The sequence below is a fragment of the Schistocerca gregaria genome, chromosome X, assembly GCF_023897955.1.
Source record: "Schistocerca gregaria isolate iqSchGreg1 chromosome X, iqSchGreg1.2, whole genome shotgun sequence".
Lineage (NCBI taxonomy): Eukaryota > Metazoa > Arthropoda > Insecta > Orthoptera > Acrididae > Schistocerca > Schistocerca gregaria.
Window position 1 is genome coordinate 599,593,709 of NC_064931.1, and position 27,250 is coordinate 599,620,958.

Below are 27,250 nucleotides of genomic sequence, written 5' to 3' on the forward strand. Positions count from 1 at the left end.
GAAATACTGAGCCATACTGCCTCTAGAGTCGTCCACAATTGTGAAAGTGTTGCTGGTGCAGGATTTTGTACACGACCCGGTGACACGTCACATTATCATCCATAAAAATTCCGTCGTTGTTTGGGAACACGAAGTCCATGAACGGCTTCAAATGGTCTCAAAGTAGCCGAACATAACTATTTCCAGTCAATTATCGATTCAGTTGGACCAGGAGACCTAGTCCATTCCATGGAAACACAGCCCATACCATTATGGAGCCACCACCAGCTTGCACAGTGAGTTGTTGCTAACTTGGGTCCATGGCTTCGTGGAGTCTCGGCCACACTTGAACCCAACCATCAGCCCTTACCAACTGAAATTGGGACTCATCTGACCAGGTTACGGTTTTCCAGTCGTCTAGGATGCAACCGCTATAGTCACGAGCCCAAGAGAGGCACTGCAGGCTATGTCGTGCTCTTAGCAAAAGCACTCCCGTCAGACTAACGCCAAATTTTGTCGCACTGTCCTAACGGATACGTTCGTTGTAGGCCCCACAAGATTTCTGCTGTTAGTTCATGCAGCCAGTGTTGCTTGTCTGTTAGCACTGATAAAACTATGCAAACGCCGCTGCTCTCGGTCATTAAGTGACGGCCGTCGGCCATTGTTTTGTCTGTGGTGAGGGATAATGAGTGAAATCTGATATTCTCGACACAATCCTGACACTGTGTATCTTTGTCCCACGCATCTACCTCCAACTACCATTCTCTGTTAAAATTCTGTTAATTCTTGTCGTGCGGCCATAATCACGTCGGAAGCTTTTTCACATGAGTACAGATAACAGCTCCGCCAGTGCACTGCCCTTTTATGTCTCGTCTGTACTATCCCATTACTGCTGTCACCTCAGTGTAAATGTCCTTCAGAGTTTTGGCGTGTCCCTGAGGCCAACAGTGCAACAAGGGTTACTAGAATAACTGCAACGGTAATCGACAAGTGGCCACAAATATGGATAGGAAAAAGAGTGATGTAGCTGTAAAAATCTTGCACTCTCAGGCCATTTCTGCCAGATAACAATAATAAAATGAGGCATGAAAAATGTTCCTAAACTGCAGACCTACAAAAGATATTTACTAGAAATCAAAATACAAGTTTCCTCAAGAGAACTTCCTAACGAAATATGCGATGAAGTGTATAGACAAACCATTGCAAATGGAAAATTCTCAAAATTTACAAAATTGTTTAAATTGAAGCCTGAAAAGGCATTTCCCAAACTACCCATATCAGTCTTATCAAATGGATAACAGCAGGTAATAGGAGTCCACCCAACGCTCAGGTACTTAAGTTCTTCGAAAAAGAGTTGTAATGAACCACCGTTCCTATATTTCTATCATAGGTACAAAAGATTTATAGGAAGCTGCTGACTATTGCAGAGAAATTATATCCAAAGCAGAGAATAAAAGCGAAGCAGTCTGGTATGTCATCAAACAGGAAATTGGGGGAGACAAACAAAAACATAATAACTTTGTGGCAAGAGAGGGCGTACAGTCCGGCAGCAGTAGCCGGCCGAAGCACAACCAGTTTAGTTTATTGAGTTTTTGCGCGTTTATTTAATGTCTAATACCAATAGTTCTCGTATTTTCGTTTGCGTCGGAAATTAAACCGATTTTATGACATATTACAAGTTCGTAATCGGGGGGAGGGGGGGGGGACTTCACTTTCACCTGAGTACTTCGATGGTTAGTTTTTGAATCTCTGCGTATTAATCTAATTTACGAGGGCTGTCCCGAAAGTAAGTTACGATCGGTCGCGAAATGGAAACGACTATGAAAATCCGATAAAGCTTTGCAACGATGTGTTGGGCAGTGTCTCTAGTATGACTCTAGGTAGAATTATGTCGCTCTTTTCATTCCTGAGCTCTTAGTGAGCGCGTAAAGATGTTATAGAAAATAGTGTCTCCCGTCAAGTACGAGGGCCTGGTGAGAATTTTCCCCTGAAACTATGCAACCAACATTACATAACTGTCGTGCGGTTTCTTCTTCAAGACAATTCTCAGCCTCATTCTGCAAGGGCACTGAAGATGTTCCTGCGTCGTTTCAATTGGAAATGTTTGGTTACCCACAATACAGTCCGTAATTGTCTCCCACTGAGTTTCATCTCTGCTCGAACGAACCGATGACTATGAAGACAACATTTTGGCACAGACAACGAGCTTTAGGACAGCGTAGAGAATTGGCGTAAAGCACTGGCGGCTGCCTTCTATGATGAGGGTATTGGAAAGCTGGTACAACACTACGACGAATGTCTGAGTCAGAACGGCGACTACGTAGAGAAGTAGCTGAAAGGTGTAGCTAACTGTTACAAACGAAACGTTTTTGATTTTCACTGTGATTTTCATTTCGCGATCAATCGTAACTTACTTTCTGGACAACCCTCTTATTAGACACTGTTCCTGCATTTTCGTCAGGGTCTACAGTAGAGCTGTGAAGCAGGAGCCGATAGTCCGTTTACCTTCACAGTTTGGTTTTCCACGGACTTTAGTATGGACAGGGACTGCGATTGTTGTCTGCGGATGCGAGTCGAGTTGGTGACACTTCGCTCTCAGCTTCAGGCTATGATGGCTTCGGTTACACAGCTTGAGGCTGCAGTGGATGGGAACCACTGTTGTGGGCCGGCCGTGGGGATCCAACAGACGCCCAGCACGTCCTAGTCCTCCGATCGGTCCTCACTGGTGGCCAGCCCAGTTTCTGCACGCACTGAGGTTGACCTCTCACCTGTGGTCCGGTGGGAGGTCGCCCCAGGATGTAGCAAGCGTCGAAAGACTTCCCAGGCGGCCTCACATAAGGCCTCCCCAGTTTGTCTGACAAACAGGTTAAAGGTGTTGTCTGTGGCTGACACTGTCGCTGAGCCAGATGCTGTCACTTGTCCTGTTTCAGAGGAAACCTCTCAGAGTGCAAGATGCAGACAATCACAGAGTGTGGGATCATTGATAGTTGGGAATTCCAACGTTAGGCCCGTTATGAGGCCCCTTAGGGACATGGCTGCAAAGAAGGGGAATAAAACCAATGTGCACTCCGTGTGCATACCGGATGGAATTATTCCAGATGTGAAACGGGTTCTCCCAGATGCCACGAAGAGCACAGGGTGCAGCCAACTGCAGGTGCTTGTTCACGTCGGTACCACTGATGTCTGTCACTTTGGATCAGAAGAGATTCTCTCTGGCTTCGAGCGGCTAACAGAAGTGGTAAAGGCTGCCAGTCTTGCTTGCAAGATGAAAGCAGAGCTGACCATTTGCAGCATAGTCGACATGACCGATTTCGGACATCTGGTACACAGATGAGTGGAGGGTCTAAATCAGAGTCTCAGACAGGTTCTGCAACCGTGTAGGCCGCAGATTCCTCGACTTCCGCCAAAGGGTGGTTGGGTTTCGGGTTCCGCTGAATAGATCAGGTGTCCACTATACGCAGGAGGCGGCTACACGGGTAGCAGAGGCTGTGTGGCGTGGACTGGGTGGTTTTTTTTAGGTTAGAGGGCCTCTGAAAAACACAAAAAGGGCTTCAGCCACATAGGGTGCAGGCCGAACACAGGAAGAACGTAGATACAGGAACCATCGGTATAACAGTTGTAAATTGTCGTAGCTGTGTTGGGATAGTACCAGAGCTCCAAGCATGATAGAAAGAACTGATGCTAATATCGTTATAGGCAATGAAAGCTGGCTAAAGCCGGTGATAAGCTGACCCGAAATTTTTGCGAATAACCTAACGGTGTTCCGAAAGGAAAGGCCAAACACAGTTGGTGGTGGCGTGTTTGTTGCTGTTAGAAATAGTTTATCCTGAGGCAAAATTTAAGTAGATAGTTCCTGTGAGTTAGTATGGGCAGAGGTCATTGTTGGCAACCGGAATAAAATAAGAATTGGATCCTTTTACCGACCTCCCAATTCAGATGATACAGTTACGTAAAGGGTTCAAATGGCTCTGAGCACTATGGAACATAACTTCTGAGGTCATCATTCCCCTAGAACTTAAAACTACTTAAATCTAACTTACCTAAGGACATCACACACATCCATGCCCGAGGCAGGATTCGAACCTGCGATCATAGCGGTCGCGCGGTTCCAGACTGTAGCGCCTAGAACCTTTCGGCCACTTCGGCCGGCTGCGTAAAGGGTCCAAGAACACTTGAGTTTGATTTCAAACACGTACGCGACTCATAGGATTATAGTTGGTGGTGACTTTAATTTACCCTCGATATGTTGGCGAAAATACATGTTTAATTCCGGAGGTACGCATAAAACATCATCTGAAATTGTGCTAAACGCATTCTCCGAAAATTATTTCGAGTACTTACTTCATGAGCCCACGCGAATAATAAACTGTTGTGAAAACACACTTGACCTCTTAGCAACAAATAATCCTGAGTTAATAACGAGCTTCAAAACGGATAGAGAGATTAGTGAACACAGGGTTGTCGTAGCGAGATTGAATATTGTAACCCCAAATCCTCCAAAAATAAACGAAAAGCAGATAAAAATTCACTTGACGCCTTCCTGAGAGACAATCTCCACTCATTCCAAATTAATAATACAAGTGTAGTCCAGATGTGGCTTGAATTCATAGAAATAGTATCGGCAGAAATTGAGAGATTTATACCAAATAAATTAACAAACGACGGAGTTGATCCTCCTTGGTACACAAAACGGGTCAGAACAATGTTGCAGAAACAACGAAACAAACATGCCAAATTTAAACAGACGCAAAATCCCCAAGACTTTAGAGAAGCTCGAATTTAGTGCGGACTTCAATGCGAGATGCTTATAAAAGTTTCTACAACGGAACTTTGTCTCGAAACCTGACAGAAAATCCAAAGAGCGTCTGGTTGTGTGTGAAGTATATTAGCGGCAAGAAACAATCAATGCTTTCTCTGCGCGATAGCAATGGAGATACTATCGAAGACAGTGCTGCCAAAGCAGAGTTACTAAACACAGCCTTTCAAGATGCTTTCACAAAAGAATACGACGTAAATATTCCAGAATTTCAATCAAGAATAGCTACCAACATGAGTAACGTAGAAGTAAATATCCCCGGACTAGTGAAGCAACTTAAATCACTTAATAAAAGGAAGTCTCCTGGTCCAGACTGCATACCAGTTAGGTTCCTTTCAGAGTATCTTAATGCATTAGCTCCACGCTTAACAATCATATACAACCGTTCGCTCGACGAAAGATCCGTACCCAAAGACTGGAAAATTGCACTGGTCACATCAATATTCAAGGAAGGTAGCAGTAGTAATCCATTTAATTACAGGCCAATACCGATAACGCCGATATGCAGCAGAATTTAGGAACATATATTGTGTTCGAACATTATAAATTACCTCGTAGAAAACGGTCTATTGACACACAGTCAACATGGGTTTAGAAAACGTCGTTCTTGTGAAACACAACTAGCTCTTTATTTGCATGAATTGTTGAGTGCTATTGACAAGGGATTTCAGATTTCTGGATTTCCAGATGGCTTTTGACACTGTACCACACAAGCGGCTTGTACTGAAACTGCGTGCTTATGGAATATCGTCTCAGTTATGTGACTGGATTTGTGATTTCCTGTCACAGTTCGTAGTAATCGACGGAAAGTCATCGAGTAAAACAGAAGTGATTTCTGGTGTTCCCCAAGGTAGTGTTATAGGCCCTTTGCTGTTCTATATAAACGATTTATCGAATAATAAAAGCAATCAGAAGATCAAAACAAATTGCAGAAAGATTTGGAAAAGATACGTAAATGGTGGTAAAATTGGCAGTTGACCCTAAATAACGAAAAGTGAGAGGTCATACACATGAGTGCTAAAAGGAATTCGTTAAACTTCGGTGACACCATAAATCAGTCAAATCTAAAGGCCATAAATTCAACTAAATACCTAGGAATTACAATTACGAACAACTGAAATTGGAAGGAACACTTAGAAAATGTTGTGGGGGAAGGGTTACCAAAAGCTGCGTTTTATTGGCCGTACACTTAGGAAATGTAACAGATCTACTAAGGAGACTGCCTACACTACGCATGTCCGTCCTCTTTTAGAATACTGCTGCACGGTGTGGGATCCTTTGCAGATAGGACTGACGGAGTACATCAAAAAGTTCAAAGAAGTGCAGCACGTATTGTATTATCGCGAAATATGGGAGAGGTTGTCACAGAAGTGATACAGGATTTGGGGTGGACATCATCAAAAGAAAGGCGTTTTTCGTTGTGACGGAATCTTCTCAAGAAATTCCAATCACCAACTTTCTCCTCCGAATGTGAAAATATTTTTTTGACACCGACCTACATAGGGAGAAACGATCACCACGATAAAATAGAGAAATCAGAGCTCGTGCGGAAAGATATAGGTATTAGTTCTTTCCGCGCGCTATACGAGATTTGAATAATAGAGAATTATGAAGGTTGTTCGGTGAACCCTCTGCCAGACACTTAAATGTGATTTAAAAAGTATTCATGTAGATGCAGACATAGGTGTACAGTAACAAATGATCTACACCACCTCGCAAATTACGTTAATTGGGTATTTTTTCAAATACTGCAGAGAAGTAACAGCAAAAATTCCCAAAAACAAATAAAAAGCCTATAAATAATTACGCACTAAGTAAAATGATGTTACTACGAGCTATAGAACATGAAGTCAGTAAAACTGATTCTGAAGATGCTGTTTCGTATCTACACTCTCTAGGTCTCATAATATGTGCTTTAGTAGTCATATAGGGTGAAAACCAGCCAGATTAATAGTGCCATAATGTTTAGCTTTTGTAGCACAATGAAATGCCTTTGAATAGTCACAGAAGCCGCCCTGGGTGACCGAGCGGTTCTAGGCGCTACAGTCTGGAACCGCGCGACCGCTACGGTCGCAGGTTCGAATCCTACATCGGGCATGAATGTGTGTGATGTCCTTACGTTAGTTACGTTTAAGTAGTTCTAAGTTCTAGGGGACTGATGACCTCAGAAGCTAAGTCCCATAGTGCTCAGAGCCATTTGAACCATTTTTAGTCACAGAAAAAACAGTTGGCAGTTTTTGCTATTTAAATTTTCTGTGATCTGGTTCATGATTTGAAAAATGGAGAGATCCTTCTGAAATCAAAACTGAAATGACTAAGTATTTTGTGTTATCATTTTTTACATACACGTTTACGAAGATCCAATAATTAGAAAAATTTCGCGTGGGAGTCGCCGCAGTGTGGCTCGCGAACTGCGTGAGGTCCTTGTCTTAGTGTAGAGAGAGGCTTTTGTCCACGTACCATGCTGTACATGCACAGTGTGTGTGTAAGTCTCGTAACAAATGAAGACAATTTCCTAAGGAGTTCGAGGCTGAAATATTCGTTAATTCATATATGTGGCTAAAATTACTGCAACTCGTTCCGAAGTTAAGATGAATAAGGGGAATTATTTATATGAAATGTCTGACCTTGCTGAAGAAATAAGTGACAGATTTACTCTTCTGAAGACATTTGAACTTTGATTTTCATTCCTGGAAAATCCGCTTGCTCTCAGTATTGCGGAAACAGATGTGACGTTTCACTGCTGGTTATAAAGGATTTAGAAGATGCAGAATTAAAGCAGTTGGAACTGCGAGAGAGGAAAGACCTAAAGGACGTGGTTTGTCGACTGTTGAATTTTGAATGAAATATTCAGAAGAAAATTACTCAGCAACAAAAGTGTGTGTCAAGGTACTGACTTCAAATTTGGGGACGACTGTGTGTGAGTAACAGTACCCAGTGTTCAAATACAATAAACTTAAATACTGATCTAAGCTAACTGATGAACTCAATGCCATTGCTGGGTGTTTTGACGCTCTAGGCTAGAATTTAAAATGACGCCCCCCAACTTCCACACCAACAACATCACAATACAAATCTCCTATTACACTTTTAAATATTAGACTAAGGTGACCAAACGTTCTCACTTTCCGGGGACAGTCTTCAGTTTTCATGCTTTGTCCTTAGTTCCCATAAATTAATTGAGGACAACAAATGTGCTCAGTTTCTTATTTTTTGACCTCAATTTTTTTAAATTTCTCAAAATAATTGAAATACGAAGAATGTGCCGACATTTTAAACTAGAACTGAATTGAATATACCAGTACAAACACATTTGGCATCAATTATTTATTTTATTTAATTGCAAGGAAATGGGCTAATAAAGGTGTGGAACTATTTTATGGTGCGAATGAATTTTTCCTTGAATTTAGAAATTGTGCTATACTGATGGTAGAAATGCCAACGCATTAGACTAGGCCATTTGGATAATCCAAGTGTTATTTCGTTTCTGTTTTAATTGAAATATTTTTAGAAGGAGGAAAAAATTTTATCTTAATCAGCATCCACATTCGTCAGAGTATGCGAGGACTTACTAAGTAAATGTTCTGTACGCTTTTAAAAACAATACAGTGTTTTAATTTTTCCTTTTTTCCTTTTTTTTCTCCTCATATGCTCAATTTTTCCACTTTCTGTTTTGAAATTAATTTTTTCCGCCCTTTGCCGCCCCTAAAATTTTGCCCCGCCGGGCGGGCGTCTAGTCTTACATACTGGTTGAAACGGCAGTGGATGAACATTTAAGTGACCTTTTACTAACTGTGATCAGCAATTAGCCAGATTTCAGACAAAAATGAGCACTTGAAAAATACATCATAAAAGTAACTTCTAATTTGTCTTTGTGCCATGAAATGCTGTTCAATGATATTAGTTTCAAAACAAAGAAGAATGTTTCTTCGCTAATGAAATAAAAAGGCTTCTGCATGACTATCAACTACGGACAATACAAATTTATGATATGCCACCCGTTATTAAGCATTAAAAAGCAATAGAAACCCATATTTAGTGCCAAAGTATGAAAAATTCGTATTTAACTAAATAAACACATGAATTTTAAAGTACTTCATTCTAAATTTATAATTTTTATTCACACATTCTGAAAGTCAGATACGGTATTTGTCTCTATAAAAAGGCTGAAAGAGTTTGTAAATGAAATCACTAAAAACCGAGAGAGTGAATCAAAAATTCCATACAGCTGACATTGGTGCAGAGGTTAGTTTCATTCGGTTATTTCATTCGACTGAAAAAAAAAGCCAACTGAACTAAAAAAAAAAAGCAATCGACTGGACACTCGGTTATTGAAACCAGTCGGTTGGCCCATCACCAGCCAGCAGCCGCAGTTGTACGATTGATAATAGTAAATATTATTAGTAAAAATAGTTATTTATAAGTTTGGAGTTAAATTATGAATTTATTAAGTGTAATTTAAATTTTATGGCTCTCTTTGTGAACCTGTCAAACTTAATAAACTAGGATTAGATACCCTATTAATTTAGCTGTTAATTACATTCCCCAGGGCACTATTAGCTAAGGTTTTTAAAACCAAAGTATTTGGCAGTATCTCTTGCCATTCAGAGCAACCCGAAAATGGCTCTGAGTACTATGCGACTATACATCTTAGGTCATCAGTCCCCTAGAACTTAGAACTACTTAAACCTAACTAACCTAAGGACATCACACACAGAGCAACCCGCTCAGTGACTGATAACACAGGTCTGACAATTGATTTTTTTTTATTTGTATATATCCGTTACCACAAATCATTTTTAGAGTCTTTTTCTTGATTATGATTAGTAGGCTGGTACGTAAGTTCGTAGCGTTTTCCTATAGGTCTAATACACACAACAGATGCTCGTAACAGGGAGTTTAGTCATCAATAATATATTCTCCTTCACTGCCAAAGCTGGGGTAACTTTTCGATCCCGTAAATGTAAAAATTACGTGGATTTGAGGCGAAGAACTCGTGGAGCCATGTATAGACCGCATCTTCATGCGGAAAAGAAGTTCCATGAAGGTTCTTCGATAGAGAGCGAAAAAGGTGAAAATATGAGGACACAAGAAAGTGTAGCAGAATGCGGATGGGCGTTGTCATAGAGTAGCATCACTTCACGCAGTCTTCCTGGTCGTTGTTCTTGGATTGCGTCTGCAAGACATCTCAGTTGTTGACAATAAATGTCAGCAGTGATGCTTGGAGAAGCCATTCGTAGTATACCACACCGTCGCAGTTCCACCAGGTGCATAACATTATCTTTTGTGGACGCGTGCAGGTCTTTATAGGGGGAGTTATTGCTTTGTTTGGGCTCAACTATTCCTTTCGTTTCCGCACGTTAGCTGTTCAAAATGTTCAAATGTGTGTGAAATCTTATGGGACTTAACTGCTAAGGTCATGAGTCCCTAAGCTTACACACTACTTAAACTAAATTATCCTAAGGACAAACACACACACCCATGCCCGAGGGAGGACTCGAACCTGCCGCACAGTCTACGACTGTAGCGCCTGAGACCGCTCGGCTAATCCCGTGCGGCCGCACGTTTGCATAAAGACAACAAAGTCAACATTTCTCATTATCAGTAACGGTTCAGGATAATTCGAGCCAATTGATGACGAGCAAGCAGAGATGCACGTATGGCCATCCACCGATTTTTGTGTTTTTGGATTAGAGCATGCAGTACCCATACACTTGATTTCTGAACCGTCATCATTGCATGTATATGTTGCACGATGCTGGAATGATCACAGTTCATCACATTCGCCAGTTCTTTAGTACACTGACGTGGGTCATTGTAAATTAATGCATTAAACCATCTTCATCAAACACCGAAGATCTTCACGAACGTGGTGGCTCGCTAATATCGAAACGATCCTCCTTAGAAAGTGCTCTGTTCAAAATGGTTCAAATGGCTCTGAGCACTATGCGACTTAACTTCTGAGGTCATCAGTCGCCTAGAACTTAGAACTAATTAAACCTAACTAACCTAAGAACATCACACACATCCATGCCCGAGGCGCCTAGAACCGCTCGGCCACACCGGCCGGTAAGTGTTCTGTCCGGCGGCATTATTCCCATACACGGCGCAAATGTTTCTGGCTGCCTCCGCTGCTGTCATGCCTCTGTTGAACTCAAACGGAAGAATATGTCGGAAATGTTCTGATTTCTCCACTTGGAACTCCATTTTATAGCATTCACAGCTCCACTCACTATCTCCAAATGACAAAACGAAAATTTGTAAAATCAAATAGCAAGCGAGCTAGAAATAAAAAAAATGACAATTGATAAATAAACCAATAGCAACCGAAATATTATGCGGACAGTATACAGTGGCAGTTTTAGGCTGGGAGTGTTTTTAATTACGGTTGCGTAAGATACTGGTAGAGCCCTGGTCTGAACTACCACTGCCAACCGCAGCAAACAGTTGCACTGTAACCACTACTAAATGCTTTTTGTGCCCCAGTTTGCTTTGAGTTATGGATTCCTTGTTTCCTTTTTTCTTATTTTTGAATGAGTGCATGAAGGGATTCGAATGCAACTCTCACCACCACAAAAGGAATTAGCGATCCTTATGAATGTTATGTTTGCGCCCCGATAGCTGAGTGCTCGCCGGCACGGTAGCTCAGCGTGTTCGGTCAGAGAGGCGGTGGCCCTCTGTAATAATAAAAAAAAAAAAAATGAGTAAAGGAATCAAAGATCAACTTGGACTGATGTCATGTGACGTCCGCCCAGACCAAATGCAACGATCAAAAAGGGGTCAGCGTGACGGATTGCCGTCCTACGGGCCCGGGTTCGATTCCCGGCGGGGTCGGCGATTTTTTCCGCTCAGGGACTGGGTGTTGTGTTGTCTTCATCATCATTTCCTCCCCATCCGGCGCGCAGGTCGTCCAATGTGGCGTCGAATGTAATAAGACCTGCACCAAGGCGGCAGGACCTGCCCCGTCAGGGGCCTCCCGGCCAATGACGCCAAACGCTAATTTCATTTCCATGAATTGTCAGTTTTGCTTTCTTAGAAGCACAGAACGAGGACGCAGGGTGGCAGTCCGAGATGGAGGCGGGGCTCTTGTCCTCGCACCGCTTCCCTTCCTTCGGGCAGTCTAAATTCTCGTTTGTTTACAATCGCGGCCGACTGCCAGAATATGCTGTCTGCATAATACCAGCATGCAAAAGAAAAACGCTACGAACTTTTGCACCTACCTAGTATAAAAAATTTCAGGACAAGTTGCAGCTTACGCTTAAGAGGAGGCGGATTAGGCAGAGGTTTTTTGTGTGTCAGAACGCACGGAGCGCGACCTGGTGATCCTACGGCACGACGTGGGCATCCTGTGGCCGGACGGGCGGCGCGAGAAGCGTGGAATCAACATGGTGCTGTACGGCACGCCGGCGGGGCACTCCGCCATGTCTCGCGCTGTCGGCATCCCCACCGCCATCGCCACCAAGATGCTGCTCGACGGTACGTGCTTCCTTTTTACTTTCACTTTTCCCTACATTCCGAGACGTCTAAGCAGTCTTCTAAGTACTGCAAAACCGTAAGAGGACTTTGCGTGAGGACAATGAATAACCGAGCAACTCTCTTCGTTGCGATTAAGTAGAATCGAACAGCCGGTTTAGCTGTACGAAGTTCTCCTTTCATGTAGGTAGAGCCTGGAATCGTGGTATAACTGACAACTGTGGTTTGGAGATAGAGAGGAAACAATACTTGAGAGAGCCTCTGACTACTTCTAGACGTTTGTCCATGCTTACTTTGGTAAATTGTTTTGAACACTGACAAGGAGAGGGGCCCCAGCGAAGGGATCGACTTTTTGAAGTCATTTATATGGTGATGCAGGTTAAGATCCCACGTATCACACCCTGCAACCAGTCACCAGGTTGGGCCATCGTTTGCAAGTAATCGATGAAAAAAAAATCTGAATTTTACGTGCTGCTCAATAGCAATAAAACAGAAGACTCTTGTAAACTGTTTGCATATTGTAATGGCTAGGGAAAGACCTTCACATGTTGAAGATTGTGGGTTCAAATCTTGTTAGATGCTTTACATTCTTCTTATTTTTAAATCTTTGTGAAAATGATTTCGATCATTATTGTTATTCGAGTAACTGGTTTAAATGTAATTTTTATTTGTGTCCTTTGTGATATTTTAATCATTGTATGATTTTTTCATTCCCTCTCATTTTTTCTTTATGTAATTTTTTTTCGCTCGGAATTTTTGTGAATGTGAATTTAATCATATTCATCAGTTAAAATAAGTAAATATTTGAAAATGCCAATCTATCGGTTAAAATACAAAATACGAAATAATCTATTTATATTGATTGTGCAACAGCGTCAAAAGTGTATTTTTCGTTAAGAAATGTGCATTTTTCGGATGGTAATCGTCGTACAAACATTTAAAACATAACGTAAATTTCTATTGCATTATAGACAAAATATGCAGATGAAGATTTAAAGGAAAGTAGGGATTATATGTAAAACGAAAAACAAGAAATATGAGGAATATAAATAATGAATGCAGTAACATGGACGAAAAAATAGGCTGATAAAACGAACGGAGCACGACCTGGTGATCCTGTGGCACGACGTGGGCACATAAAATTAATTAAAATCACGCGAACAAAAATTTCATACAGGAAAGAAACTATAGAACGAAAAATGAGAGCAAATGAAGAATTAGATACAATGATTAAAATGCTGTGACTAAGGAATAGAAATAAAAAATTACATTTAAACCAATTAACCGAAGAAAAATAATTATATACGTCATTTCGATAAAAACTTTAAAAAATAATAATTTGAAGTACTTGATAGGCTTCAAATCCGTAACGTTTTGCACGTCAAGGCCTAATCATATCCACTACACCAGTCAATATGATACTAATATGTTAATGGTATTGAGCATCACGCAAAATTCCGATATTTTTCTCGTCAGTAATTCGCAAGCAAGGGCCTACCAGGGTGAATGACTGCAGTGTGTGATAGTTGAGATATTAACCTACTTCACAATATAGACAATTTCAAAAACACTATCCCACCCCTGCGGCCTCACCTTGTAAATTGCAGAGATAGTACGATTTTTCGCTATAATACACTATGTGATCAAAAGTATCCGGACACGTAGCTGAAAATGACTTACAAGTTCGTGGCGCCCTCCATCGGTAATGCTGGAATTGCATATGGTGTTGACCCACTCTTAGCCTTGATGACAGCTTCCACTCTCGCAGGCATACGTTCACTCAGGTGCTGGAAGGGTTCTTGGGGAATGGCAGCCCATTCTTCACGGAGTTCTGCACTGAGAAGAGGTATCGATGTCGGTCGGTGAGGCCTGCCGCGAAGTCGGCGTTCCAAAACATCCCAAAGGTGTTCTATAGGATTCAGGCCAGGTCTCTGTGTAGACCAGTCCATTACAGGGATGGTATTGTCGTGTAACCGAATTGCTCTTCAACAGTTGGTAGCAAGGAGGTGCTTAAAACATCAACGAAGGCCTGTGCTGTGATAGTGCCACGCAAAACAACGAGGGGTGCAAAACCTCCCTCCCTTATGAGAAACACAACCACACAATACCACCACCGCCTCCTAATTTTACTGTTGGCACTACACACGCTGGCAGATGACTTTCACCGGGCATTCGCCATACCCACAGCCTGCCATCGGATCGCCACATTGTTTACAGTGATTCGTAACTCCACACAATGTTTTTTCACTGTTCAGTCGTCCAATGTTTACGCTTCTTACACCAGGCGAGGCATCTTTTGGCATTTACCGGCGTTATATGTGGCCGCTCGACCATTAAATCAAAGTTTTCTCACTTCCCGCCTAATTGTCATAGTACTTGCAGTGAATCCTGATGCAGTTTGGAATTCCTGCCTGATGGTCTAGATAGATGTCTGCCTATTAACAATACGACCCTCTTCAACTGTCGGCGGTATCTGGCAGTCAACAGACGAGGTCAGCCTGTACGTTTTCGTGCTGTACGTGTCCCTTCACGTTTCCACTTGACTATCACATCGGAAACAGTGGACCGATGGCTGGTTAGGAGTGTGGAAATCTCGCGTACAGACGTATGACACAAGTGACACTCAATCACCTGAAAACATTCGAAGTCCGTGGGTTTTGCGGAGCGCCCCATTCTGCTCTCTCACGCTGTCCAATGACTACTGACGTTGCTGATATGGAGTACCTGGCAGTAGGTGGCAGCACAGTGCACCTAATATGAAAAACGTATGTTTTTGGTGGCGTCTGGATACTTTTGATCACATAGTGTATATTAACCTCCTAGAACTGGGCGGAGTAAATCATAACTGACACATAACATGTCTAACCTTATTTCACGTGTGAGACAAATATTCATATGATCTTGTATCAGCGTTGATATATGTATGAAAATACGACAATCGCATAGCCTGCGATTGGCACTGTCATATTTACCATGCAGTATCTAGCAAGTCGTTGACTTTAATCACATAAACATAGTATCATGCACTCTAAGCTTTTAATAATTCTGCCTAGGACATACTGCTCCCTGTTCTCTGTTTCTGACCATGGGTTTTTCTTGGTTGTGAGGCAAATGCAGAAACTGTAAATCTCCTCCCAAGTGTTTCCATCAGGGACTCCCTTTGCCCCACTACGTACCTGCATGGTATTTGACTGACTCCACAATTGGTCAGAGCTTAAATATCCCGCTCTACCCTTAAGTGTCGAGAGTAAAAACTATAAAAGAAGCACATGTACAAGCATTTCTTTTGGGGTTGATTTAATTCTCCAACTTCCCTCTTATCTTGTGCTAATATTTTTATTTATGCATAACTATTACATCTGAAACCCTTGATAATGTTTCTTTAGATAGTCTAACCCCTACTAAATATGCACTTTGCAGGCCCTTGGAGAGCAAGTTAATTGTTCGTTAAAATGTCACCAGATATGACTTGAGCATAACTGAGAACAGCAGGACGTTTTTTAAAAAAAATGATTTCGCAAATTTAATGTGACATTAGCATTATTTTGAATTATGTATAACACGTATCGTCAAAACCGCATTATTGAAATATTCTATCACAGAAAACTATCACTTTGCATTCATACAAACATCTATGAGGGGCAGTCAAATGAAAAACAAGCAGTCGCCACAACGGGACAATGGAATGGTTCCATTCAAAAGTAATCACCACCAGCGTTAAGACATTTATCTCACTTAGAGACGAGGCGATCAGTTCCTGTTTCCTAGACGGCAGTCGGCCGCTGATCTTTCCACAAATCTTGGCACTTCCTCGTCAGGTTCAGAAACCGGCGTCCATACATGTATTCCTACAGTTCATCAAAGATGTGAAAATCACACGGTGAATAATCCGGGCTGTGCAGAGGATATCGCAGTGTGTCCCAACCAAATCGGTGAAGCGTAGCCTTCGCCCGACTGGAAGTGTGGTGACGTATGATATCGTGAAGCAGGATGATTCCATCTGACAGCATTCCGAAAGCCCAGGGACAAACGGCAGAGTCAACAGGGGAAACATTCCACATCTCCCCTGCCAAGGAAATCCAAACCTATTCACACATGTTCCGGTAAGAACATGATGACCTTGTTCTTCGACTGCAGAGGTCCTCTCCTCGACGAGTTCCTCGAGCGTGGAACCACTATCAACGAGCAGCGCTATAAAGACACTTTGAAGAAACTGTCACACGCCACGAAGCCAAAACGCCTAGGAATGCTGTCGAACAGAAGCATCCTGTTGCACAATAAGATTGTTTGCAGATGATGCTGTCATCTACCGTCTTGTAAAGTCATCAGATCATCAAAACGACTTGCAAAATGATTTAGATAATATATCTGTATGGTGCGAAAAGTGGAAATTGACACTGAATAAGGAAAATTGTGAAGTTATTCACATGCGTACTAAAAGAAATCAGCTAAATTTCGATTACGTGATAAGTCACACAAATCTGAAGGCCGTAAATTCTACTAAATACTTAGGGATTACAATTACAAATAACCTAAATTAGAACGATCACATAGATAATATTGTGGGTAGAGCAAACCAAAGACTGCGATTCATTGGCGTAACACTTAGAAGGTGCAACAGGTCTACTAAAGAAATTGCTTACACCACGTTTGTCCGCCCTACTCTGGAGTATTGCTGTGCGGTGTGGGATCCGCATCAGGTGGGACTGACGGATGATATCGAAAAAGTACAAAAAAGGTCAGCTCGTTTTGTATTATCGCGAAATAGGGGAGATAGTGTCACAGACAGGATACGTGAATTGGAGTGGCAATCATTAAAACAAAGGCGTTTTTCGTTGCGACGGAATCTTCTCATGACATTTCAATCACAAGTTTTCTCCTCCGATTGCGAAAACATTCTCTTGCCACCCACCTACATAGGGAGAAATGAACATCACGATAAAATAAGAGAAATCAGGGCTTGCACAAAAAAATTTAAGTGCTCGTTTTTCCCACGTGTCGTTCGAGAGTGGAACGGTAGAGAGACAGCTTGAAGATGGTTCATTGAACCCTCTGCCAGGCACTTTATTCTGAATAGCAGAGTAATCACGTAGATGTAGATGTAGATAACGTGTGCCCCTAGAGTGCCAATCGTACAAAGGCCACGCTTCAGCGTTGCAACATCGTCCGTACAGCTCGGATTTTTCACCGTGTGGTTTTCACATCATTGGCGACCTGATGAAAGACTGGCGTATACGTCGGCTTCAGTCGGACGAGAAAGTGCAAGAGTGGGTGTGGGTGTGGATCCGTCAGCGGCCGACCGCATTCTACGAAACATAAATTGATGGTCTCCCAGTGGAATAAATGCCCTGACGCGTTTGATGATTACTTTTGAATGTCGTTGTGGCGGGTGTACGGTTTTCATTTGACTTTCGTTATATATTGTAGTACAGAACAACCATACATAACGTTCTATGGCTCTAGTCTCTACCTTTAAGAATATCTTGCCATACCAAACACGTTTTCCATTCTCGTCATCAGGTAAGATTTTTTTCTGTTCTTGTAGAGTAGTGTTCAGAGCAGAATAATTTCACTATTTCATTGTGTTGATACTACTGATTAATGAAGCAGCAGTTGCACAGTTCTTCAGTGGCTATTTATTTAGTAGCGGTACTGTATTACGAGCCAGGTGGAAAACTGGCTTCTTTCTTAATCTTATATGTGGGGACTTCGAAAAGTAAGTTACTCGTGTTGTCCTACGCCAAGATCATTGTGCAACAAGAGTGGCGCATTGTCAGAAGACAGTACGTGTTACAGGTGTCCTGCAGATATAGGTCTGTTGCGATAGGATAATAGGAACATCACAGTGAGCCAGTGGAATGACACGACAGCAGGAAATGTACCCCAAAGTTGAAGTACGTGGGCAGTACGATTCTTATGGGAAAAACGTCTGAATGTCACACAAATTAACCGTGAAATTCTGACGGTATATGGACCAAATGCAGTCTCCGCATCCAGCAGAAGTGAAATGATGCGAAGAGTTTGAGCAAGACGTGGATGATGCTAGTCGGGAAAGAAGGCCATCGACATTGACCACAGACGATAATATTCAGGGTTTAGAGGGAAAAAAAGAAATTGAAAGGAGAGATACTTTCCGCCAATGAGGACGTTCACGCAGCGATTCTCGAATGGCTGCGCGATCAAGGAGCCGATTTCTATAGTCCAAGAACTGAAAAATTAGTAGAACGTTCCGACCGTTGTTTACGTTGACTTTGTGGGTATATTGAAAATACAAAATTGTAAACTTTGGCAGCCGATGTACGAATGAGTGACGCTGCAGCGCAGTGTCACTGAGCAGCTTTGCAAGGACAGTAAATTGCGAACGTATCGATACCGTACCGGTCTTCGCGAATTTCATTCCGTGTACTCATGTGGACAGTAACTATCCCTCACAGACAGGCACGCGAACATTATACACCGATATCAGCATTTGAGAGAGGACAAACTAGCCGATTGGAGTAATCGGCGAATCGCTAGACATTTGAACAGGAGCGATGCCAGTATTCAACAATGTTGGCAGGAATGGGTGAACCTTGGCTGAACACAGCGTCAAGAAGGAATCGATCGACCCAGAGAGACGACTGGACGAGAGTACCGAGCAATCATCAGACAGCCCCGAGTTCATCATTACCACCGATCCAACGTGCAACTAGTGCATCAGTGACGACGAAGGCCATTAATAGGCGGCTCACAGTAAGGGGTCTGAACTTACGACGCTCCTTGAGCCAACTACCATTGACGTCTGTACACCAACAAGCCCATTTTCGGTGGTGTCGGGCACATTCGGCCTGGAATCTCGTTGACTGGAGTAGAAATGTCTTCAGTAATGAGTCCCGCTTCGAACTGAGTTCCGATGCCCAGGAAAAAATGTTTCTGGAGACGCCCCGGACAACAATGGCGTACCAACGTGACTGTCGCCTGCCATACGACCCGACATTCAGGAGTGATGATCTGTGATGCCAATTCATTTCATAGCAGGATTCCTGTGGTTGTCATCCGCGGCACACTTACAGCACAACTGTACGTCGACGATATTCTATGCCTCATATTGTTGCCCTTTGTGGCAACCCATCCTGGGTTACAGTTCAGCAAAATTATGCCCGCCCGCACACAGCCAGAATTCCAACTGTTTGTCTTAATGCTTGCCAAACCCTAGCTTGGTCAGCAAGTTCGCCGGATCTCCCCCCAGTATTTGGAGCATTACGTGCAGGGCCCTTCAACCAGCTTGGGATTCCCCCCTGTGGGTCCGAGGGTAAGAATAGGCCCGCGGTACTCCTGCCTGTCGTAAGAGGCGACTAAAAGGAGTCTCAACTGTTTTGGCCTTTAATGTGATGATCCCCTAAGGGGTTTGACCACTACCTTCCCAAATTTTCCGTTAGTGCGTACCATTTGGGGAAGGACGCCTTACGTGGTGCATCTTAAATCCATCTTGCCCTAAGATCTGGCACACCCGATATTGTCATGGAGTTAGACTTACATTGATCTTCCGGCCACACCAGCTGCAGCGTGTTCTGGGTAGCATACATTCCCTCCATTGTGCACTTCCATCTTCGCCCTCATGATATACATGGATATTCGACACCCGAAATCCAGCACGGTAGCCAGTCCGTTGTGGTGGGGTCGTCATGTACCCTCTTGGTGCTAGCCCCCTGACTACACAGGGATTGCACTGCTGACGCCTGCGGTGCTACCTCCCCACATATGCCAACGAGTCGATACCTATCTGTCTGGGGCATCAGCACTCCTGGCAAAGGCTATCCTGCCAGGTGGCCTTTGCTGTAGCTGGGTGGCGCTCGTGGGGAGAGCCCCTGGTCGGAGTGGGTGGCATCAGGGAGGATGACCCGCAATGAAGCGTGGTACATCATCTCTCGCTGGTGGGCCCCCACCAGCAGTCTTTAAGCGATCGAGGTCTACCCTCAGTGGCAAGAAATACGATCCGAGATCATTTCCCTCCCTGGCCACTGCATGGGAGGAACATATGGCTAAAGAAGGCAATGGAGATTATTCACCCCAGTACCTCGTCTGTACGCGAGTTGATGGCGAATCATTTATGTCGACCAAGCCTGAGTATTTTGTGGAGCATTTAGAGGAAAAGTTCGGTGAGGTGGAGGGCTTGTCCAAAATGCGCTCAGGGTCAGTTCTAATCAAAACAGCATCCTCTGCCCAGTCATGGAGGTTGCCCGCTTGCGATAAGTTGGGGAATGTTTCAGTTACCATCACGCCCCATAAGAGTTTAAACATGGTCCAGGGTATTATATTCTGCAGGGATCTTCTTCTGCAGTCGGACGATGAACTACGCGCCAACCTAGAACGACGAGGTGTTCACTTCGGGGTCCAAGGGATAATCAGGTAGACACCGGTGCCTTCATCTTGGCCTTCGAGGGTGATGTCTTACCCAAAAAGGTCAAGGTGATGGTTTACCACTGTGATGTGAAACCATATATCCCTCCTCCAATGTGGTGTTTTAAATGCTGGTAGTTTGGGCATATGTCATCCCGATGTACTTCCGGCATCTCGTGTCGAGATTGTGGACGTCCTTTGCATCCCAATACTCTATGTGCCCCGCCTCCCATCTGTGTTAACTGCAGAGAACACCACTCCCCCTGCTCACCGGACTGTAGGATATTCCAGAAATGACGGAAGATAATGGAATATAAGGCCCTGGACCGCCTGACCTTCACCGAGGCTAGGCGGAAATTTGAGCAGCTACATCCTGTCCCAATACCATCAACCTATGCCGCTGCTTCAACAACGGTTCTATCATCTCCTTTGTCGTAACGTACAGTTGGCTCTCTGCTGTGACAGAATCCACCGGCTCCCTTGGTTGTGGGGGGGCACTTCACTCTCTGTTGCTCCTGCTCCATCTACTTCAGGAGCAACACCACCCCAACCATTGGGGACATTAGTTCCCACTTCCCTCGCCCTTGGGGTCCTCCCATCCCAGGCTTTGCCCAGTGCCAAAGCGGACACCCACAATTGACTGAAACAACCACCGGTCGCTGGTCGTAGGGCCTCACGGTCCTCGTTCGTCCCTGAGACTGACCCAGTGAGGCCCTCCCAGCCAGAACCACCAAAGGCACAGCGTGTAAAGCAGGCAAAGAAAAAGGCTCCCAAGAATCCCGACATTGCGGTGGCACCCATTCCACCGCAACGTTCCAGCTCTGCTTCAGAAGATGCGATGGAGATTCTGGCGTCCGTTGAGGACCTGGATCTCGCTGGTCCCTCAGACGCAATGGATAGCACTTGCACAGGTGCTCAATCCGAGGCAGCAGGTGACGCAGCGGTGTAATCTGCCTCCCTAGTCCCTTCACGCCTTTCTCAGCAATGGACAATATCATCCTCCAGTGGAATTGTAGTGGTTTCTTCCACCATCTTGCTGAGCTCTGACAACTTCTCAGCCTTCACCCTTTCCTCTGCATTGCTCTTCAAGAAACTTGGTTTCCAGCAATGTGAACCCCAGCCCTCCGTGGCTATCGGGGTTATTGTAGGAACCGGGCAGCTTATGAAAGGGTATCTGGTGATGTCTGCATCTATGTCCTTCACTTCCTTCACAGCGAGTCTGTCCCTCTACAAACACCTTTAGAGGCTGTCGCTGTTCGGGTGTGGACGCCACAGGCTGTTACTATCTGCAGTCTTTATCTTCCACCGGATGGTGATGTCCCACAGCATGTCCTGGCTGCGCTGATGGCCCAATTGCCGCCACCTTTCCTGTTACTGGGCGACTTCAACGCCCATAACCCTCTGTGGGGTGGGTCAGTGGCAACAAGTCAAGACACCACCGTTGAGCATGTATTGACACAGCTCGACCTTTCCACTTTAAATGATGGTGCCTTCACACACTTCAGTGTGGCGCATGGCACGTACTCAGTCTGTCCAATGGAATGTGCATGACGACCTGTGTGGTAGTGACCGCTTTCCAATCTTTCTGTCACTGCCACAGCGTCACTCTTCTGGGCACCCTAGCAGATGGGCTATGAATAAGGCGGACTGGGACTTGTTCTCCTCCATGGCCGCTATTGCGACTCTTTCTAATGAAGCCATTGATGCGGTGATTCACTCGGTCACCACCGGCATCGTTACTGCCGCAGGATCTGCCATTCGCCGTCTTTCTGGGTCCCCTCAGCGGAGGACTGTGCCTTGGCGGTCGCCTGAGATCGCTGAGGCGATTAAATATCGCCGGATAGCGCTCCAGCGTCACAAGCAACACCCCTCAATAGAACACCTCAACGCCTTTAAACGGCTGCATGCACGGGCCCGCCACCTTATTCGCCAACGCAAGCAGGAGTGCTGGGAACTGTATGTCTCCACCATTGGGCTCCATATCTCTCCATCGCAGGTTTGGGCCAAGATTAGGCGCCTCTATGGCTATCGGACCCCTGTTAGCGTCCCTGCGCTCTCACTGAATGGTGCAGTTTGTACTGACTCCGACGTAATTGCAAACCGTTTGGCTGAGCATTTTGCTCTGAGTTCCGCTTCTGCGAATTATCTACTGGCCTTCTGCTCCATTGAAGAGCCGGTGGAACGTCGGAGCCTTTCATTTCACACCCGCCATCCTGAATCCTACAAGGGTTCATTCAGTGAGTGGGAATTCCAAATTGCCCTAGCCGCTTGCCCTGATACAGCTCCTGGGCCAGATCGCATCCACTGTCAGATGCTCAAACACCTTTCAGTGGGCTGCCAGCGACGCCTCCTCGACCTTTACAACCGTATCTGGGTCGAGGGTGAGTTTCCGTCACAATAGCGGGAAAGCATTGTTATCCCCATTTGGAAACCCGGCTACCGTCCCATTAGCCTCACCAACGTTCTTTGCAAGTTGCTTGAACGCATGATGAGTCGGCGGTTGAGTTGGGTACTCGAGTCTTGGGGCCTTCTGGCTCCGTCTCAGGGTGGGTTCCGTAAAGGCTGCTCTGCCGCCGACAATCTGGTGAGCCTGGAGTCAGCCATCCGTACGGCCTTTGCCCACCGTCAGCACCTCATCGCTGTCTTTTTCCACATGCGGAAGGCGTACGATCCGAGATGGTGCCATCACATGGCTTCATGGTTGGGGTCTTCGCGGTCCACTGCCGATTTTCCTACGAAATTTTCTGTCGCATCGTACCTTCCGCGTGCAAGTCGCGGCCTCCCATAGTTCCTCCCGAGTTCAGGAGAACGGGGTACCACAGGGATCTGTCCTAAGTGTCTGCCTGTTTTTAATTGCAATTAACTGGCTCGCTTCGGCGGTGGGAACGTCTGTCTCAGCTTCCTTGTATGCTGACGACATCTGCCTCTACTATAGCTCCATTGGCATTGCAGCTGCTGAACGTCAGCTGCAGGGCGCTATCCGCAAGGCGCAGTCTTGGCTTCCAGTTTTCGGCTGCCAAGACCTGCGTTATGCATTTCTGCGGACGACGAACAGTTCACCCTGAGCCGCGGCTTTATCTTGTCAGCGAACTTCTTGCTGCGGTGGAGACACATCGGTTTTTGGGTGTGGTTTTTGATGCCCGGTTGACTTGACTCCCACATATTCGACAGCTTAAACATAGCCGGCCGCGGTGGTCACGCGGTTCTAGGCACGCAGTCAGGAACCGTGCGACTGCTGCGGTCGCAGGTTCGAATCCTGCCTCGGGCATGGATGTGTGTGATGTCCTTAGGTTAGTTAGGTTTAAGTAGTTCTAAGTGCTAGAGGACTAATGACCACAGCAGTTGAGTCCCATAGTGCTCAGAGCCATTTGAGCTTAAACAGATGTGTTGGTGGCATCTTAATGCTCTGCGATGCTTGAGCCACACCAGCAGGGGCGCCGACTATCCTCTTATGGCTCTACCAGGCGTTAATCCAGTCCCGTCTGGATTATGGGAGCCTGGCTTATGGTTCAGCATCCCCATCTGCGTTGCTGGACTCAATCCTTCACAGGGGGATCCGACTTGCCACTTGTGCTTTCCGGACCAGCCCTGTGGACAGCATACTTGTGGAGGCAGGTGTCCCTCCACTGCGGTGACGGCGCCGACGTTTACTGGCCGCTTATGCTACGCATGTTTGTAGCTTACCCGGGCATCCTAATTATCATCTCCTGTTCCCTCAGTCGGTCGTCCATCTCCCAGAACATTGGCCCCGGTCGGGTTGTACGATCGTGGTTCGCGTCAAAGAGCTTCTCTCTGGGCTTGGAGTTTTCCCTCTTCCACCTCGTTTCTGGGCCCCCCTGCGTTCACCCCCGTGGTCTGTGGCCCGCCCTTGCCTTCGGCTCGAATTGGCACAGGGCCCGAAGGACTCAGTCCCTCTGGAGGTCTTCCGCCGCCGCCTTCTTTCCATCCTTGACATGTATCAGGGCTCTGGCATTGTTTACACTGCTGGTTCGATGGTTGCTGGTCGTGTCGGTTATGCTCTCACTCTAGGGGACCACCACGAACAACATTCATTGCCGGCTGGCTGCAGCGTTTTCACTGCTGAGCTGGTCGCCATCTTTCGTACCCTAGAGTATATCCGTTCCTGCTCAGGTGAGTCCTTCGTTATCTGTAGCGACTCCCTGAGCAGTTTACGAGCTATCGACCAGTGTTTCCCTTGCTCTCGTCTGGTGCTAGCTATCCAGGAGTCCCTCCATACTCTTGCCCGTTGCGGCCGCTCTGTGGCCTTTGTGTGGACCCCGGGCCATGTTGGGATACCAGGCAATGAACATGTACACCGCATGGTCAAATATGCCACCAGTAAACCATCTCTGGACGTTGGCCTCCCAGAGACTGATTTGCGAGCATTCTTACGCCACAAAGTTTTCGCGCTTTGGGACGCTGCATGTCGCGATCTGACCACACCCAATAAACTCCATGCCATCAAGGAGATGACGAATGTGTGGCGGTCATCCATGCTATCAAGGAGATGACGAACGTGTGGCACTCAGTTGTGCTTTGTCGTCTCCGCATTGGCCACACCCGGCTGACGCACAGTTATTTACTGTGTCGTGAGGACCCGCCTCTATGTCGCTGCAGGGCAGCTTTGACGGTGGTCCACATTTTGTTGGCCTGTCCCTTTTTAGCTGTGCTCAAGCAGACATTTGCGCTGCCTGATACACTCCCAACCAACTTCCGTCCCATCCAGAAAATTCTTTTGTGGTGCGTATTTTTTCCCCCTTTAGAGTGCATTTTAAAAAGCAGGCATGACATGCTACTGGACCCAGGAAAAATTTTACATTCGTGCACAAAAATCTTGCTAGCACAATGTGTATTTCATAAACTTTTCATTCTTATCTCTCTTATTAGTTGCTTGCGTTTGTGACTGGAATTCATGTTTCCTCACGTCTAGGTAAGATCAAACTTCTTTGTCGGCGATGTTACATTTATCGCTAATTTTGTCAAGTGACTGATATAATAATATCAAATATGAAGAAATTCTAAAGGCACAGTTACCTTCGTTCCTGAAATGCTGACTTTTTGCACCCAGCTGTGACACTCACAACATAGTGTTTCTGACTGGTAAGTATGCTAAAAAGAGGAGATTGGTTTGTTTGGGGGAAGAGACCAAACAGCGAGGTCATCAGTCTCATTGGATTAGGGAAGGAAGGCAGACGTGCCCTTTCAAAGGAACTGTCCCGGCATTTGCCTGGAGCAATTTAGGGAAATCAAAGAAAACCTAAATCAGGATGGCCGGACACAGGATTGAACCGCTGTCCTCCTGAATGCGAGTCCAGTGTGCTAGCCACTGTGCCAACTAGCTCGGTATATGCTAAAATGAATCAGTGACATCAGACAGAAATATAACAGTAGTACACCAAGATAAGTCACCTTCCATTCCATATATAGTATAGTAGCTAAACACCTGTCGTTGGTCTCGCTACTCCTTGTGAGACAAATTTCTTCATGTTAACTGCACTTAGCAGTGCGATCACTTTGAATGCAAAAGCAAGTCTCGTACTCTTGCACATAACCTGAATTTACTGATATAGACTGAAAATGACACATCCCTTTCCTAGTAACACTTAGCTCCTCTATTTCCATCATGAAACATAAGGAATAGTGTTCGTAAGTCTTTGGTGCTAGAAAAGCAATCTCCTCAAATTTAAACCAATACATATTCTTTGTTGTGTATAAAAGTAAAGCAATCCTCAAATTGGAGATTGGAGATTGGTTTGAGGACCATTGTGTTTTGTCAGGATTGGCACCAGTATTACAGAGAAATGACGTTGCCTTCCTCTGGCCTTAGAACAAAGTTACCAAGACAGTTGTAAGGAGACCTCTAGTTTAACACTAACTCTAAACCATGATGCACCTTATTATTTTTCGCAAAAAAAAAAAAAAAAAAAAAAAATCGTTGTCAGCATGAAAGAAGCGATAACTGACTGGAAAACTCCCCAAACCAGCTAAGGACTGAACCTGAACCTTTGTCTGACACCTACTTAGCCACAGAGACTTACTATATTTTTTGTCCTTTAGTAGTCAGTGACTTTCTTATTCTTGGTACTCACACACACAATTACTACCATTCACACCTATAATGCCTCAACTCCATATGAAACAGATTTTACTACAATGTTGCTGGACATTTCATAGCCCAAGTGCAACTTTACAGTTAACCAACTTTCCATGTGTGTAGCTATTGCAGTAGCAACTCCTAGTGCTGACCCCTCCCCACTCCCCACTGCCCTTTTCTCTGTGCACAAACCACTTACTCACCCCCCATTCATTTCTTCCATGTGAAATAATATGAAATTCTCTTTTACATATTAATTATGACAGTGTGCTCAGACTTACTCTTGGCTATAAGGTTCCATGTTATAGTCTCCAACAGCATACTTCCTCAAGCACACAGTTGAACTCTACAAGTGCCACATCATTACTTTGTTTCCTATCCCACAGTTACATTGCTGTTTGATATTGAGGCACAGGATCTCTCCAAGAATTCCCTAGTATTAAAAATTAGCCTCCAGCCACAATGTTCTTTGTCTCTACATTTTTCATCAGGTAACAGTACCAATAATT

At 44.8% G+C, this 27,250-nt stretch overlaps 1 protein-coding gene across 2 annotated transcripts in view; it reads left to right on the plus strand.

Moving 5' to 3' along the window:
- Positions 1-27,250, plus strand: part of LOC126298160 (alpha-aminoadipic semialdehyde synthase, mitochondrial) — a 237,990-nt gene that overhangs the window by 175,485 nt on the left and 35,255 nt on the right. For both annotated transcript variants that reach the window (XM_049989470.1, XM_049989469.1), the window contains one exon: positions 12,095-12,271. In XM_049989470.1, coding sequence (XP_049845427.1) covers positions 12,095-12,271 — 177 coding nt within the window. The remainder of the gene's footprint in view (positions 1-12,094; positions 12,272-27,250) is intronic.